The sequence below is a fragment of the Cariama cristata genome, unplaced genomic scaffold (assembly GCF_000690535.1).
Source record: "Cariama cristata isolate BGI_N322 unplaced genomic scaffold, ASM69053v1 scaffold41123, whole genome shotgun sequence".
NCBI classification, from domain to species: domain Eukaryota; kingdom Metazoa; phylum Chordata; class Aves; order Cariamiformes; family Cariamidae; genus Cariama; species Cariama cristata.
Window position 1 is genome coordinate 582 of NW_009607397.1, and position 13454 is coordinate 14035.

The 13454-nt window shown below is 37.1% G+C and overlaps 1 protein-coding gene across 1 annotated transcript in view; it reads right to left on the minus strand.

The window, feature by feature from the left end:
• Positions 1–1454: 1454 nt before the first annotated feature.
• METTL16 (methyltransferase like 16) overlaps positions 1455–13454 on the minus strand; it is a gene marked incomplete at its 5' end in the record, with an annotated part of 14163 nt that continues 2163 nt past the window's right edge. The window contains 7 exons of the mRNA XM_009696689.1: positions 1455–2107; positions 2201–2374; positions 3265–3354; positions 5176–5245; positions 8430–8572; positions 9338–9453; positions 12900–13040. Coding sequence (XP_009694991.1) covers positions 1490–2107; positions 2201–2374; positions 3265–3354; positions 5176–5245; positions 8430–8572; positions 9338–9453; positions 12900–13040 — 1352 coding nt within the window. The remainder of the gene's footprint in view (positions 2108–2200; positions 2375–3264; positions 3355–5175; positions 5246–8429; positions 8573–9337; positions 9454–12899; positions 13041–13454) is intronic.

Genomic DNA, 13454 nt, shown 5'->3' on the forward strand with positions numbered 1-13454 from the left:
CTCTCTCCCCAGTGACATGACTATTAGAAGCAGTTCCGTGAAAATTCTGCAATACCCAGAAAATGTTAAGTCTTTGTCCATTGCCTGCAGAAGTACTGAGAAGCATGATACACAACGGTTAACAAGAGGGGGGAAATAAAGGCTTTTCTAAGTTGCTTTTAATTTCAACTTAGGAAAACATACTAATCTTTCCAGAAATACTGACAACTAAAGGTGAACATTCAAAGTAGTTCCAGGAGCATGAACATATGCAGTATTTCCTTCTGTCCACTAGGAGCATATCTTTTATTTTGGGTAACACACACACAATCCACTCTCTCAGAACCTTCCCTCCATGTTCTGTAGATCTCTACAAAGAAATGGATCACAGCTCGGAAGGCTGACTTCATGCGAAGCAGTGCCAGTGCTCATAAACTCAAACACATACATGCACCCTCTCTCAGGCACCCAAGACCCATGTCCCTCAGCCTCTCTTCTCACAGGAAACAGGTCACTGGCCCAGAAGCACTGGGAAAACAGCTGGTGGTAAAAAGGAGTAGGGAGTCACGTGTGGAAGCAACAGCCTTCTTTCCAGTTGTCTTCCTTCACAACAACCTAAAGCTTCTGTACCCATCTTTGTCCTGCATAAGGAATTTCTGGCCCACGAAGATGAGCATGTGCTCTCGTTCCTGTGATTAAAGCAATCTCTGAAGATTAAATGGAAGCCAAATCCTTTAAGAATATAGCTGTCATTTCAGACAATTATATTTGAATTAGTGTAAGGAGTGGTCTAATGGAACAGTCAACATAGTTAAATCCTCTTTAAATCAAGCAGCTCAAAAAGCTTATTTTGTTGTTAAAGTTTACAAAACCAGATGCTAATAGTAGGCTCTTCTGTGTTTCAAAGCCCAGTAACCAGAGAAGTACAACACCTGGTTTTTCTAAAGCGATTATTTTAATGAATTGACACTTAGAGGATGTACCCATCTTGCTACTCTGTAGACCAAAGGTTAAATGCATTACAGGGAAGAGAGGCATATTTAAATCCTTTGTTGAAGACTCCTCGCTGCAGAAAGTAATTCCAACAGCAGACAAACCATTTCCTGCATTAGTATTGAAAAAATATTGAAGAAAATATTTCAGTAATGATTTCTACTTAGTAACAATATATAATTCTACTGCACCAGAAAAAAAGACCAGAATAAGTACTGTTGATATTTGAAACGCTCACAGCATAGACATGTTTCACTTTAACATGTAGTTTTACAACTGCAGCACAAAGTCTATTACTTCCTCATCACTTCATGCCCAATGAAACACACTTCATGTACTCCTTGCAGCTTTGAAAAAGCTATTTAAAATATTAAAGGGGATTTCTATCTCCATTTTACTCTTTTTTTTTTTTTTTTTAAGGCAAAAAACCAGGTTTTGCTAACTGAAAATTTTCATCCATTAAAAATAGTTTACAAAATTTGAGGATTGACTTACTTTACCAAAGTAGGAAAAAAGGCTAACTAGCAACCAGCCGAAGAATTTGGTTCCGTAAGTATGTGCACAGCTGGTTCATCAAGTCTCTGTTCTGTCCTTCAACCCAGTGCATTTCTACCAACACATCATTTCCTTCTTTCTTCACATTCATTAAACACTTAAAGAGAAAACATCTATTAGTTTCTTTGGGACTTTGTTCTTTTTCAACAGTCAGATTGCTAGCTTCCTCTGAAGGGGAAAGTTCCTCCTTTGCATTACTGGAACCTTTGCCAAGTGATGTTTCTCCCCGCTTTGCTTCTGTCTCCTCCTCCTTCACATGCTCACTGTGTTCTTCTTTGGCAGCAGATTCTTCCGGTAGCTTGTCACCTGCGGTCAAGTGGACATCCTCATCAGGTGCCATAAACGCCATTTCAGAGTCTTCGATCTTGGGGTTTTCACAGTCTGAATTGTTGCTCACACTCTTCTGGCTGTTTTTTTCCTCTTCCATTGCTTGCAGAATATCTTCAGAAGCTCGAGGAAGTTCTCTTAATTGCCTTATTCTCTCTCTTTTCTTTCTCCTCAAATGAATCCAGGAGTTTTCAATGGCGGTCAGAAACAGGCTAACTTCATCCTTTCCACAGGGAACACGTTTATGCTGAACCTATTGCAGAAAACAGCAGAACTTCACACTATCCTCTCACAGATACGCTTTCAAGTAGGATGTTGTTCTAACGTATAATGCTTAATACTGTACCTTCAGATCAGTGAGAATCTTCTCTACCCAGGCTCTAACCACAGCAATAGCTTCTATGGCATCCCAGCCCATAGCTGCAGCTTTCATGGATAACTCTTTGACTGTAGAAGCCAAGACCATAAATGTAATTGGTTTTGGGGGTTTTTCTAATTTTCTTCTTTTAGAGGGAGGTGACTAGAAGAAAAAGGAAAAAAAAAATTACAAAGTTACACAGTATTAGTGGGATGACTTTTGTTCTCAGAAGACATGGGGATTAAGAGTATAATGTAAGCCACTAAACAGTCATTGACATGGCCTGTGTTTCACTTCACTCAAAGAGTTTTAGATCAAAAACAGCAAAGAGGATCATGTACTTTATGCTAACCCGATGGGCAGAGGGAGTTTATCTTCAGAAGTTAGGCAAAAAACTTCATTGGTTCCTTCAAACTATTAGCCCTCTGTGAGCTGAGAAAGTGTGGCTGCTCTTGGGTGTAGAGGTCAGGTGCCAATATCCACATTTTGATCCAAGTTCACTGAAGGTTTACTTGCATCTTCTATAAGGTTGGTTATTGTCTATACTTATCTTATAGTATGTTTACATCTGGATCCAAAAAAAAAAGCAACTGGCTCACATTAGTTAAGGTGAACAAGCTCCACTTACATTCACGTAGGCAAGTCTGAGCTAGATATGTTCCTATCTATTTGGTAACAGAATCTATATGGCAAATTAGAACAAAGTTCTCAGACGGAAGCTTAAAGTTCAAATCTACCCCCAAACTTAGCATATTTTTAATACTACTAAATTGATATTTGAAGTATGTTACAAGCAACTCTTACTTTCACTGAAACCCAAAGGAAGGCTCCTGCACAGGCTTTTATTTTCCTCCCTAAACACAGGTCCTTCGTGAATCACATGTAACAACTGCTAACAGGCAGGCAGCCAGCTGAGAAATCCCACTGTCCAGCGCAGCCAAGGTTCCAGTCTGACAGAGAACAGTTTGTTTCACAGCAGTTAGAGCTCATTAGGCCTCCTCTCAAGTAAGAGGCATGGACAGTCATAAGCAAACCAAAATTAAGCTACTTACAGGTACTTGTACATCATCATAGAAACTCCATGCCAGTGCCCATCTCATGGTGCGTCCTTGACAGAATTCAGTATGAGTAACTTTAGGAACCTATGCAAAGAAGCAATACAAAACTTCATTTCATATTAATAAACAACATTGGTTTACTGTATATATTTTCAAATTTACAAAAAAATTACAAAGTTAGCATAGAGTTATTTTCTCATGACAGAAACTGAGATTCTTTCTGACACAGCTCATGGATGTCAGTGCCACTTGAAGCTGATCAGTGCCAAGCCTGGTACCCGTGCCCACGATTTCCCATCTCTGCTCTGCCATGTCTATGCCCTTTCAGAGCTTCAAGTTCAGCAACACACAACACAACCCTTTTTGTCCAGCAATCCAGCACACCTACAGCACACATCTGCATTCCGATTCTGCAAAAAGCACATCATTCCACCTTGTTCAGAACCTGCTCCTGTTCTACGTTTGAATATTGAACCCATTACTGTAGCAAAGGAACACAGAACAAAGGCAACAAAGGGCTGGGAAGCCAAGCCACTCATCTGTCCACAGATGGCAGAAATGTGCCCAGAAACACTTCTCTATCTTTGCCCCAAAAAATCAAGTCTGAACTTACACTACCTTTAAATATAAAACTCAGACCCAATGCTAGTGTTAATTATGTCTGCAAGGCATTTATGTATGGCATAGAGAACGTGCTAAATACTAGCAAGAGTAAGTATCAACCACCCCACCTCACTCTGAATTACCAGCTCCAGAGCATAAGCCCCAGGTCTGCACAGGAAAAAGAAAAAAAAAAAATCCTTACTTTTGAGAAACGCCTTCAAAAAGAGACAGGAAAAGGTATCTCCATCCTAGAACTTTTCCTGCCTTTGGATTCCTATTTCTATTAAAATTTCCAATAAATACAGCAAACATCAAGACAGCTTGAACAATTAGTGGACTTTTTGGAACATTTATGCTGCATCCTAACCTGAACCACAACACAGTCTGCGCTTGGTTATAATAAACATATTTCCAGCTCTATTACAAGAAAGATTGCAAACCTGAACAAAATTAAATTGGTAATTTCAAGAAAAATACAAAAGGAAAACTTAACTTTTCTATGCAAGGTTCGCAAGGATGTCTCTCACTTTACTAAGGCTGAGGTGCAACAGTTCAAGGATAGGGAATAAAGTCAGATACTTCAAATTTGGCGTCTAGCTCAGCATCTGCTTGTGGCATTAAGTTTAAGGACTCCCTATGGCCTGTAGTTCATCTTTCTGGGAAGAGGTTTCACCACGCATTCTCTTTTCTTTACCTCTCCACTGTATACAAGGAAGATCTCACAATCACTTTCTTTGTATGGAAATTAGAGAAGACTAGGCTTCCTCCAGAAAGCCATAAAAAAAAAGTCCTTTGCACAGCCTTTTTGCATGAGAACTGTAGCAGAACTGAACACAAACAAAAAAATGCTGCCGTTTAAATAATGTTACAATTTCTTTTATCAACCAAATTGCTAGATTTCATTTAATGTTAGTCAAGAGGAAAGAGAGCTAGATTTTTATGGGGTTTTTTGTGGGTGGGTTGTTTTTTTTTTTAAAACAGCCCTATTAAGGCTATTTTAAAGCAGAAATCCTGTATGTTCTAGAATGGACAAAGACAGGCTTCTACACATGATAAAGACAAAAAATCCGGAGATGGTTTGTGCTACTTATCTATCAGCTTTGAATCTACAATAATTAAATCTCAACCGCTCTGAGTGCTTCCCTAACAAGGAACTGCAGCTTCTTCTTGTAAAAAAAAAAAAATAAAAAATAAAAAAAAAATCAGTAAAATAATTCAATAATAATTACCCACATGCATCAGAAGATAGTATATACTGTATAGAACATATACAGGATACACATGGACTACATACAAACTCACCCCCTGGATTCGAAGTTCCTCTTTCAGCGGTGCTAAACTGCATTTCTTCCCCAACATGCAACTGTACCATCTGCAAACGACACATTAACAAAGCATTTTACAAATGCAGATCAACTGAAAACGGCAGCTACCAGAAAGAACTACTTGGATCAGAAACCTGCAAGAACAATAGATTTAAAGACAAAAAAAAAAACAAAATAGCCACACTCTTAAACAGAGACTAGGACACAGTACAACATGAATCGGAACAGAAGGCCCAAAGACAGATTGGACATGGGAACCTTTTCCAGTTTTTAGGAAACACATTAATCCCATTATTGAAACAGTGACTAAACAACCAAGAATCGTATTTCAAAGAGTGACTTTAGTTATGTGGAAGATGTTACCCCTTACAATAATTTGTTTCAATTTCTCCACTTTCTTTGAAGAATGGATCAGAATAAGAAAGAATATTCAACTATTGACAAGCATTTGTGCCTCAGAAGCAGACCTACTGACTACCACTTCTGCTCATTTGTAACTCATTATCCAGGTTTCCATCAACTAACCCCTATTTCATGAGGAAACCAACGGGATGGGGGGGGGAAGGAAAGAAATTTATTTTCCCACTTCTGGTGGAGCTTATCCTTCCACCCAGCTCCACATCATCACCAAACATTACACCTCTGTTCTTCATCTAAATCACTACTCAAGCTCTACAACCTCCTCTTCCATACTTTTTTGATGACTGGATTCAAAAAGATTATTCGTAAATATAATGTATTGAAGTACAAAAATTGGAGTTCCCAGTTATCAAGGGACAGTTTCCTCAAGACTATGCATCTAAATTGAAGGCAAGTACTCTAAATTTCTCACATATACAAATTAAATATACTGTAAACTATTTGAAAAAAAAGTATCAGTGGTATTAAAGGACAATTATTTAAATTGTCTTCCTGCATACTGCAATATACATAATTTCACGCAGCAATACTTAAACTAAACTCCAAAATTTCTAGCAAAACTAAACCACACATTCTTCCCAAAATTATAAAACACTGAACGTGTAACTCCTAGGTGAAGTGGGGATGGAGGCAAATAAGCTAAGATCATCCCCTGGCCCAAGGGAATCGCTATCTACTAACAGTTCATTACTCATGCCCTTTGGTAGAGTTACCAAACCTTATCTATAACAAAATAGGAAAGAGTATTTTAAGTAAACTGTTCTTTCTGTAACAGATTCTCCAAGGTAGTTTATTCAAAAACATGAATTGAACCATTCCTACCCCACAAACACAGACAGCTTATTTTTCCTAAATATGATATACATTTAGCATGTGGGTATGTTCTATGCCTTACGCTATCAATTTATCTGATCAAGAGATACCCTCTGTCTTTCCTAGAGGAGTGGTGTTGCCAAGAGAAGCAATACAGGAACAATGCATTCCTCATAATTCCATATCACCTTTTCAAGGCAAAGACTTCTTGCCTTGAAAGTAAAATCAGTCAGTTCTCTACTACATTTGCCACTCCTTTCAAGGTTGTCAAACAGTAACTCATCAAAAGCACGCTTCCCCTGGATCTACACCCGCCATGTGGAACCAGGAACCATGTTGCTATTGCATTTCCAGAAGTCATCACAGATGCATCCCCTGCCCCTACATTCCAAGAATCAATGAAGTCCACAACTGAATACATGTGCTTTCCAGATCATAGTATTTTAACACAGTACACCACATGCTCCTAAGGAAAATTACACTGGTGGAATAAAAGCACTACATATCATAAAGAACACGTACAAAGGATAGAAACACCTAGATGTAAATGGAAGAACATTTTAAAAAATATATATATATATTACACACACCATCACTTCCTCTCTGACTTGCTTCCCCTCATCCACTGCATCATTGACTAAATTCAGGACAGCTGTTTCAGCTTATATTTAGTTTTGAAAAATCACTACATTTTAGACACGAGAAAGAGCATACACAGCTAAAAATTTGTCTACATCAAGTAGCCTAAAGTAACATTCTACTTCCAAATTTTGACAGGAACACCAGCCATTTCTCAGTGTCCTCACTGGCACAAACAAGATTGATAAAAAGTCTGAAAAGTTTAATTCTTCTGGCTTGTAACCACTTCAGAACATCAAAACCTCTAATTTATCACTCTGCCATACTATCTATCCCCTTTTTCTATTTTATAAGATTCAGGGGGTGACAGAGAAAGGAAGGACACTTAAGAAAAAAAAAAACACACAAAACAAAAACCACCCCACCATGTTTCGAGGTTTGCAAAACTGCAACCTCTGCAAACCTTCTCAATTCTTTTTTTTTTTTCAAAGCACTACAAGATAGAAGTACTTCTAACAGAGTCAAATGCAGTTTTGCTTTGTCTTGTTTTTTTCCAAAAACTGAATATATTCTTCATTTTTCAGGCCCACTACTAGAAAACAAACATTCTAAAGAAAAATTTTGGTATTAGACAGATGAAGATGAGGTTCTAATGCAATCTTCTGCTCAGAAGGGTCTAAACAAAACAAAAGCAAAACACTTCCTGAATGTACAAAAGGCAGGCTATATTTCCTTTGCTTAGGGCACTGAAGAAGCTGTGGTAATACACACATCAATTTTGGCAGCTATATTTTAGAAGGATATTAAAAAAAAAAAAAAGGATTCTTCCAGAAGAATTAGAGGAATAGTGTACAGCACTGGAGGAGCAAAAGTCTGATAGTCAGAAAACTGAAGACGTTCCATCTGTTTATGTTGTTCAAAAGAAGGTGTCTCTATGGTTTTTATTGCAGCTTATGTTCAACCAAGACAGCATTCAATACAACAGTGCCTTTCAGCAGGCAAAGCTGCAAGTTACCAAAATTCAGCCAGGAAAAGACAGAAACTTTTAGGTAATGAACAGGTAACTAGGCAATGTCATAAATCCTTCCCCATCCCAGCAGCCCTTAAGCATCAACCCTGACTGTCTTCAGCAAGTATGGGTGCTAATTTAGCTGCAGGCTACAAGTGTCACTTGTACAGACTTTTTTTGCCTTCTGCCTTTAAATACCTCCAACGACGAGTTATAATTGTTTGATGCTCAGGAACAACTAATTTTACATAAACTGAGACTAATTACTGATGTGCATATATCATTAAATAAACCAAACAGATACCACTGGACCACACCTGCACTCCTTACTTAAAATATCATTTTCACATGACTTCTGCAAAAGAAGCAGATAAAAGATGGGGTATTTTTAACTGGAACAAAGCACTTACCGCAATCTCTTTTTAAGTTGTAGACTATCATGAATAATTCTTTTTACAAATTCTAGTTCTCCCCCCTCAGCCATGATTTCTGTGATCCCTCCAGTATTTACAGAACTGGGAGGGGGGCGCCGTGGATTTCGAGAATTTACTCCCTGGATAAAGAAGAACATTTGAGACAAACATGTAATGAAATGTTGCACTGCTCTGTACACTGCTTCCTGCCTCAGTCTTCAGTGGGTAGCAAGCATCACGACCTCTAGTTATCCTCCCCCCATCAGAACCATGGATAATAGACAAAAAGATACATTCAAAACAAGCATAACTGAGTGAATTCCCTACAATCTCAAACTTAAGTTACACATCAGTATCCTGTTAATATGAAATATGTGGTTCCAATACACGTAAGGCATGCTGGTTACAAGCATCTACACAACTACAATTTATAGTGGTTTATTTCAAAAAATCTTTTTTTCTACTGTGCTACATTATAGAGTTAAGTTTCCGACTATATTCAGTGGGTATTGCAAGAACTGTTCTGAGCTGTATGATACTGCATAAATCACTAAGGAAACGAAAAATAGACAGGCACAATGCCAGAAACGAATTCCTCTGTAGCACTGTTATGCAATGGGCACTTGATTTCAGATTTACTAGCTGTCTGCTTTGCAAACTAATTCTCTGAGACAGTAAGAACTTGTGAAAAAATTCCACACGTCATCCTCCACTTTAGGAAGGATAACAGTTAAGTTTTTCAAAACTCCTTTGGCGTGGGAGACAGGGAGGGAGAAGATTTAAAGCTATTTCCTAATGATTTGGGATTTTCCACTCAACCTTCCCCAAGGGAAGAGGTTAAATTGTTGCCACCCTCCCACTCACTGAACACTGAAGTACATGCACCATTTAGTTTGGTAGCTTACCTTCGCTTCCAATTGGTTGGCAAAAAAAGGGGGATTGCACATGCAGAAGTCATAAACGATCTCAGATTCTTCTTTCAGTGCATCCATTAGAAGAGTTTTCTGTGGTACCTTAACCACTAATAGAAACCAGGAATTTGGTCAGTAAGGAATTTCATATTTATCTAGCACGTCATTTACACTTCAGTGTTTCTTGAAACAATACATCGTATAAAAACTGTACTTTCTAAACAATACTTTCTACAAAAAAAAATGTAACAAATATCAGCATGCAAATAAAGACTTCAGGTTGAGTATCAACATACAAACATAGCTTGTATGTTTATACACAGTAGTAAAATTATAAGAGCCTGTTTGAAACAATAGGTACTGCTTGAGTTATACCAAGTTCTCTGATGCAACTACAAATTCACTTTAAGCCCTTCCAAAAAGTAACACAAGTGTCAACCAATTACCTCACAGGCTCCTCAGAGATAAATCCCAGTCTAAACAATTTTTTTTTTTTTTAAAGATATGGAATTCTAAAACGATACTCAATAAAATGTACTGTTTGTCTTTCTGGAGTGTGAATCTGAGAAAGACTAAGATAAAGCTATCTTCACTGAAGTTACACATCACCAAGATTAGCTTTATATCTAACCTTACAATAAAACAGAATTACTGTGTTAGCAATACTGCGCATCCTGCACAGGAACCATAGTCTTATACGATTTAGAAGAATTGTAACGAAAGAAAAAGATTAGAGTTCCTTTCTGGACAAACTTTCTGCTTACTAGGGTCCACCAACTTATTATTACCCATCACAGAGATGAAGGCAAACATCCCACATAGACCTCCACTGTCTTTCCCCAAAGGCTATATAATTCCCTTGGAAACTGTGGTCAAGTCCTGTCACACATCTTTTGAAGACCACAGGAACTCCAGCCTAAAAGGAGCAGGAATTTAAATATAGATGAAGTCCAGTTAAAGCATGTATAAAGATCATTACAAGCAGGACTTCCTGCAGACTTTAGGAGTCCTGCAACTCACAGATAATGCACATAGAACAAAGATATTTAGAACGGAGACGGAAGACATGCCTCTCTTCCTAACATTTACTACCACAATTTATCACCATCCTAAGAATACAAAATTGTTACAGTAGCAGGCAATTACCAAAGTTCCGGCTATATACACCAAGAATAATACCCAGAACACCCACTAACTTTAAAGGTGCAGCTCTGTAAGTCTCAAGCATTTCAAGAGTACAGAAATTTATAATCAAGAGATAAACAAATTTTAAATCCTATGAGAATAGAAGGATACTTAAAAATACATTAACACGTTGTCCCGTTCTACAGTCTTAAATATCTAAATTAAACACTTAGCATTTCTCCTTAGATTAAGTTGTTCACATTTAAAACTGCTGACATTAGTGTGACACTTTCTTATCTCTGTAGACATCTGTTCCCCTGCTTCCCTTGTAACATTAAAAAAATGGTAAACTAATAACATTAGTAATTATTAATTACAGATTACTAAATACAAATTATTAATTACAATTATACATCATGGTCAAAGTCAAAAGTTCTTCAGTCAGGCATTACATCAGTTGGACTGATGGTTTTCAGGTTACAGTCTTCCAAGAAATCACTAAATGTCTCCAGAAGCTGCTCAGTGCATACTCTTGGCCTTAAGGTGTAACACAGCAGTTGCTGTTGCACACAGAGGGGACGTTTACGTACATAAATGCTTTGAAATATCCAGCCTAAAGTTACCAGAGTATTTCACTTCCTTTCTTGTTAGCAATACCCTTTTCAATTTTACGGAGTAGGGAAAAAAAAAAACCACAAAAGAAAAAAAACAAAAGAAAAAACACAGAATTGGTTTTTATAGCAGACAATGGGGCGAAAATGAGCAGAACTCTGCAAGAAGATTACATTAATCTGAGCCGTAACACATGGTCTGTTATACATACTTTCTAAAAATTACTGTACAGTTACTTAGAAGATATCAAAGACTACAACATTACACCTGAATAGCTAGCTTAATTGACATAGCTTTAATTGACAGTATGTAATTTTATTTGGAAATAAGAAAGCAAATAAACCAAACCGGAAGCAATGTAATAATCATGTCACAGAGCAAACCTAAATTACCTTGCAAGTAGTTTGAAAACTTCCAGAGTCTAGGTTGTCAAAAATCTCTTAACCTACCATCATCCCACTCCAGTAAAATAGATACACAACTCAGAACACCATGTAAATTTATTTTTTTTTTAGCATTTACAATCAATCCTCTGGTTTATCAGTTTCTGGTTTGCACACATAAGAGAGATTTCCTTTGGAAGAAAGTTATTGCCAGTAGTATTTCACTTTCAGTCAAAAAACATTATTTTTTTTTCCTCCAGTAAAAAAGAAGCTATGATGCAATTAGTAAATCATCAGTGCTTTACTGCTGCTTTTACTATCACTGAATATTTTTTTTCATTGAAGTTAGAAGAACAAAGGTTATATTCCAACATGATCTCCAAATGAAGCTATTTGGCAAAAATTTCAAGACAGACTCTTAGAACACAACAAAAATCATAGCTCGCTTTTTTAAAAAACAAACAAAAAAACAGAGCTAGAGAAAGATTTCTAATCTGACTCCAAAATGCCTTGCTAAACAAGTTACTAGCTACAGTACTATACTCAGCTCTAGCTGAACAATTCAGGCCCAGGAGTTAAAAAGTGGCAGAGTGGATCATTCTCAAGACAGCATTTGGCTACAGGTACCACGAGTTGTACTGCCTTGCCCGTGGCTCTGCCCACCAGTAGTCATTCATTTACTCCAGCTTACCACCTTTGGCACTACAGCTTCACACAAGGCACTTTCTTTTGCCAGAGGTTTTTCCAGTATAGTGAAACACCACCAAACCACTAAAAATCCTAAAATAGCAGCAGTAACAGAAAACTGTCATTGTCCACATCAAGTTCTGGATCTTCAAGACTGACACAGACAGACCAAGACGACAACATCTTGGCAAAAAGGATACTTCCAAAATCCAGTAGAAGTAGTTTTTATTTCAAAGTGAATAATGGACCTGTTTTTTTCTGTGGGAAGGCAGTAAAGTAAAAATTTTACAAGATCATCCACAGACCAAGTCTGGCATACTGCTACTACCACAGGCACTACTGGAACTAATTCAAAAGTGAGAAGGAAGGATTTTTTCTGTACAAGATACTTATATATGGCAGTGTCATGCAAATTATATGAGAGGAGCACTCCAGGTGTCCTAGCAGCAGAAGCTGCACAAACTCTGTGAAACACTTCAGTAACAGACAAAGAATAGAGAGAGAAAAACACCCCAGGGTGAAGTTTACCTTTCAGATTTTTGTAAGGAAGAATAGTTCTCTATCCACACATCCTGTTCTACACAAGCTGACTTTCTGGTTTAAGCATACACAGACCTTAGTAAACATTCTGTTTCAGTAAAAACAATTGGGCAGGTATTATGCAGGAATACAGATTCTAATATGTCACTGAACATGGCAAAAACATGTCACAACATTTGTATGCTACTAAATACCTTATCAGATCATACCTTTTATAAGATCAGACAAGTTATTCTGTTCCACATTCTTCTTGGCATAATTGAAACACATATCATCCACTTCTGTGGCAAGAAAATACCAGCCATTCAAAGTTGCTCCAAGTAATGGGTATATGCAAGATGCCCCTGTCCCTGCAGAAGTGAAAAGCTGTGAGACAGGCAAAACAAGTCTCTGGTGTTATACGCAGCAAGACCGTTAACTATGTACTTTTTACAACAAAAAGAACTAATTTAAAGAAAACGTTGATTACTGATCATCTACTACTCAGTTCTTCAGTGAACTTTATTTTCTCAATTTGAAATACAGCACTGTCAAATATATGCTTTTAATAAAATAAATTTAATAATCTAGTAAATAATCAATTTGCTTTTAAGCTATTGTATTTTTGATATGACAGTGATTAATTTATATAGTGAAAGTCAAATATATTCTGGTTTTACTAAAAAAAAAAATCCATCACAAATATATTTTTCTTCTGTATTTTTCTATTATCTGCTACAAATAATTTACTTTGATGCATACAACCACTATAAAAAAAAAAAAAA